Source organism: Populus euphratica, unplaced genomic scaffold, assembly GCF_000495115.2.
Source record: "Populus euphratica unplaced genomic scaffold, PopEup_1.0 scaffold529.1, whole genome shotgun sequence".
NCBI classification, from domain to species: Eukaryota; Viridiplantae; Streptophyta; class Magnoliopsida; order Malpighiales; family Salicaceae; genus Populus; species Populus euphratica.
Genome location: NW_011500399.1, coordinates 104,836 through 108,676, shown reverse-complemented (window position 1 = coordinate 108,676; position 3,841 = coordinate 104,836). Strand labels below are relative to the sequence as shown.

General features: G+C 40.8%; 1 protein-coding gene across 1 annotated transcript; it reads right to left on the bottom strand.

The window, feature by feature from the left end:
* Positions 1 to 230: 230 nt before the first annotated feature.
* LOC105114413 (receptor-like protein kinase FERONIA) lies at positions 231 to 3,220 on the bottom strand. The gene has a single exon (XM_011010949.1). The coding sequence runs from the start codon at positions 3,097 to 3,099 to the stop codon at positions 400 to 402; it is 2,700 nt and encodes an 899-aa protein (XP_011009251.1). The 5' UTR covers positions 3,100 to 3,220; the 3' UTR covers positions 231 to 399.
* Between the last annotated feature and the right edge of the window lie 621 nt (positions 3,221 to 3,841).

Below are 3,841 nucleotides of genomic sequence, written 5' to 3'. Positions count from 1 at the left end.
CATATTATGATAGGAGTAAGGAACAGAATTTTTTGGGGAAAAAATCAGCTTTTTTATTTTGTAAATAAAGAGTCGCTTGCATGGAGAGAATCTTCTCAGTCTATTGATTTCCCTTCATCCAAGTGAGCCGAATTTTGAATCAGATAAGCTTGAGCATCCCTAACTTCTTAATTACTTAGCACTTTTTCATAATGTTAGCTTGAAAGAGTGGTGATGTTGCGGCTGAGTGGTCAAATAACATGAAAATTTGGTTCCAATTAATGCTGAATATGCAGAGTACTGCAATAAAATCATTCTATCAGACACAGTAATTATCACTACCAAAATTATTCAAACAAGTAATGCATACATATGCATCGATAGGCCTATACTATCACAGCATGCTAACTAGCTTGCTTCTCATCGCCCCTTTGGGTTCATGATCTCAGAGAACACAGCACCAGACATCATTTTCTCCGAATCGTTGCTTAGAAAACTCTGTCCGTCGCTGCTGCTTGTTGTTGCCATTTCCAAAATGCGGGAATTCACAACTAGTTCACTGCCAGTACTAAACAAGTTACTGCTGTCATCGATTGAGTAGCCTTTCAGAGGACTCTCCATGTCAACTTCTTTCTCAGTTTGAGCCCCTTTGACATACTCTTCTGCGCTCTCTTGCAGTTGCAATGCAAACTCGAGGCCCCAAACCACATCGGTCATCGATGGCCTTTCGATTCCATTCTCGAGCAAGCATCTCACTGCAACATCAACAAAGTTTTTCAGACAATCTGGTGAGATCTTTCCATCCAGATACGGATCAATGATTTCATTAATCGTTCCGTTGCTGTGGCTTTGTCTAGCCAACTCTGCTAGACTTGCTGGCACTGCTGATCGGTTTATTGCTGGTCTAGCACACAATACCTCGAACAACACAACTCCAAACGAATAGACATCAGATTTTTCTGTCAATTGCTGGCGTTGACAATATTCGGGATCCAAGTATCCTATGCTGCCTTTCACAACGGTGCTCACGTGGCCCTTGGATGTGCTCGTAGGGCCTGTTTTGGACAATCCGAAATCCGAAACTTTGGCCACCCATTTCTCATCCAGCAAGATATTTGTTGTCTTCACATCACGATGAATGACAGTGTGCTTGGCACCTGTGTGAAGGTAATGCAACCCACGGGCAGCACCGATGCAAATCTCTAGGCGTTGAGTCCATGAAAGTGGAGGATTATCAGTTCTGTAGAGATGATCACGAAGCGTCCCCCGAGCCATAAAATCATACACCAGGATCATCTCATTATTATCATTACAGTAACCAATTAGAGAAACCAAATGGCGGAATCTAAGCTGGGAGAGCATCTCGATCTCTGTCCTGAACTCGGTTGCACCCTGCCGTGAACTTGGATTCAATCGCTTGATCGCAGCACGATTGACTCCACCATCAAATAATCCTTTGTACACGTTACCAAAGCCACCAGCACCAATAATGAACGAATCGTCGAAGTTGTTTGTAGCTGCTATGATCTCAGCTAGCGAGAAATGGTGGCAAAGATCAGAAGGTAGAGATGACCTCTGGGTCTCTATTGACTTTGTTGGCCAGGAAACGAGAGGGCTTAACTTTGAAGCTCCATCACCGGAAACCCAGTCCTTGAGTTTTTGGACTCTTCTCCAGAAAATCAAGAAAAATAGGAAAGAGACGACAACAAAACCCGAAACAGCAGCACCTATAATGGTGCCTATTCCTCTTCGACTATGCTTTGGTTTTGTTGATGTCGCGCTAGGAGGAGTATTACTAATGGGGCTATCCATCAATACACCAGGATTTGGTCCGGAAAGATTGTCTGATTTGCTCAATTTGAAGATTTCAACTCCATTCAACATTGCATCAGGGAAACTGAATGACTGTGGACTAGGGTGCAATGCAATCGACAAATTCTGTACCTCCTCGATTCCTCCGGCGTGCATCATCACGCCATAATCTTTGTATATGGGAACCCCATTTCCATCAGCCCAAGAAATTATATCTGCGTAAAGCTCGGCAGTTTGATTAGCGATATATATTTGAAAGATTAGATCGCCTTCCCGCGAAATAATCGGTATAAACTGACAGAAATGAAGCCTAACAAAATAGGTGAATGTCGATTGGACCGGAAACTCCCAAGTCATATTGTATTCCTTATTTACAGTCGTATCGTTCCCCATGGTCCTAGCAGTTCGATAGAGTGCATCAGGTGCAGCATAGCGAGTGAGGTTATTATACTGAAGTTGAATAGTGCCATTATATTGATAAACGCTCGGTCTAGCATCCGTCAAGTAATCCACGTCGTTTAGCCAACTTCGAAACATGCCACTGTCTTTGTTGGGTTCGATGTAATTCGCCGCCACATTTATTCGGTACATAAGCTCTAAAGCAGTTTCTTTTTGAAGGGGAGAATGGAAGTCCTTGTCAACATAATGCAGACCTGGGTCACCCGCAGTCGTGTAATAAAGATTGGTGGGCATGGATACGATTTCAATCCCGTTGATGAACGCATATGCACCAGCTACATGAGGACTTGGCGTGAACGCTACGCTCAAATTTTTCTGCTCACCTTCAACATTTAAGATGAATTCTCTGGCGTAACCTCGTTCACCAAGAGGGTCAGTGTAATGGATGCCACTGAAGTTGCTAAGAAAGGTATAGCGACCGGCTGTGACAGAAAAAGATGCTTTAGACCTGTTGAAACCAGTGTAGGAAGCTGGATTGAAATAGAGGCGAACATACTTAGGTCCTGTTGTTTTGACAGGAAATGTGTAGGTGAATTGGGAGTGAGAGACACGAGCAGTATGATATGGTACAGAGCTAGTGGAGGCACCATTTGCAGTGGAATTTGATGAGGGGCTGTCTTGATCTAGAAGGGCCACTTTTGAGTTGATGTCTGCAGTCCATTGCCTACCGCTTACAAAACTCTGGGAGGATGAACCACAATCAAGCGCTATGCTATCAACAGGGTCGTAAGGTGGTGGTGAATCCCCGGTTACAAGGATGGTGAGATGGAGGAACAGGAAGGAGAGGTGCAGAGGTGTGAATAAAGATAAGTTTGAGAGAGAGAGATATTTGTCGCTGCTGCTGCTCATTTTGTTTTTGGCCCGAGGAGAGATGAAGAAATCAAGAGGAGAATCTCCTTTTAATTAGATGCCGAGAGGTGTTTAAGTCATGCTCGAGTTGACTGATTCTAATTTTTTTATGCATTAAATTACAGTAAAAAAAGGAAATTTAGGGGTTATATTTCGCCGTAGAAAAACTAGAATAAGTAGCAAAAAGCACAATCTGTATTGTAATCAAACCGTCTAAAATTCCATGTAAAATCGTTTTCAAGTATCACTATCAGCAGTATATATTAAAGTTTCCTTGAGGTTTAAGGTCAATGGCTTATTTGGAGTCCTATGAATGTATATTTCACGCATGCTATGAGGCTACATTGGCTGTGTTCTATCAACATCAAAGAGTTCCGTGTCTGGGGTACTTTCTCATTTCTTTCCTTTTAATCTTTTTTTTTTTATATTTATTCTCTCTAAATCTCTCTTCTCTTAATCACTTATCTATCATCATTATCACTATTACTTTTTTTATTTTTCTGTCCACACAAATGTAAGCTCTCCTATCAATGCATTTAATTACAAGTTTAAAAATCAAAATCCATATCATAACCTACACGGGAACATCTCACACATAGAAACTCTTTTATTATTTGTTTAGTAAACATATTTTATATTTACAAATTATATATATAACAGCTAATTATGTATTTATTAATTTTTAAATAATCTTATATCATGTTATTTTTTAAAAACAATTATATATCAACTACAATTATAT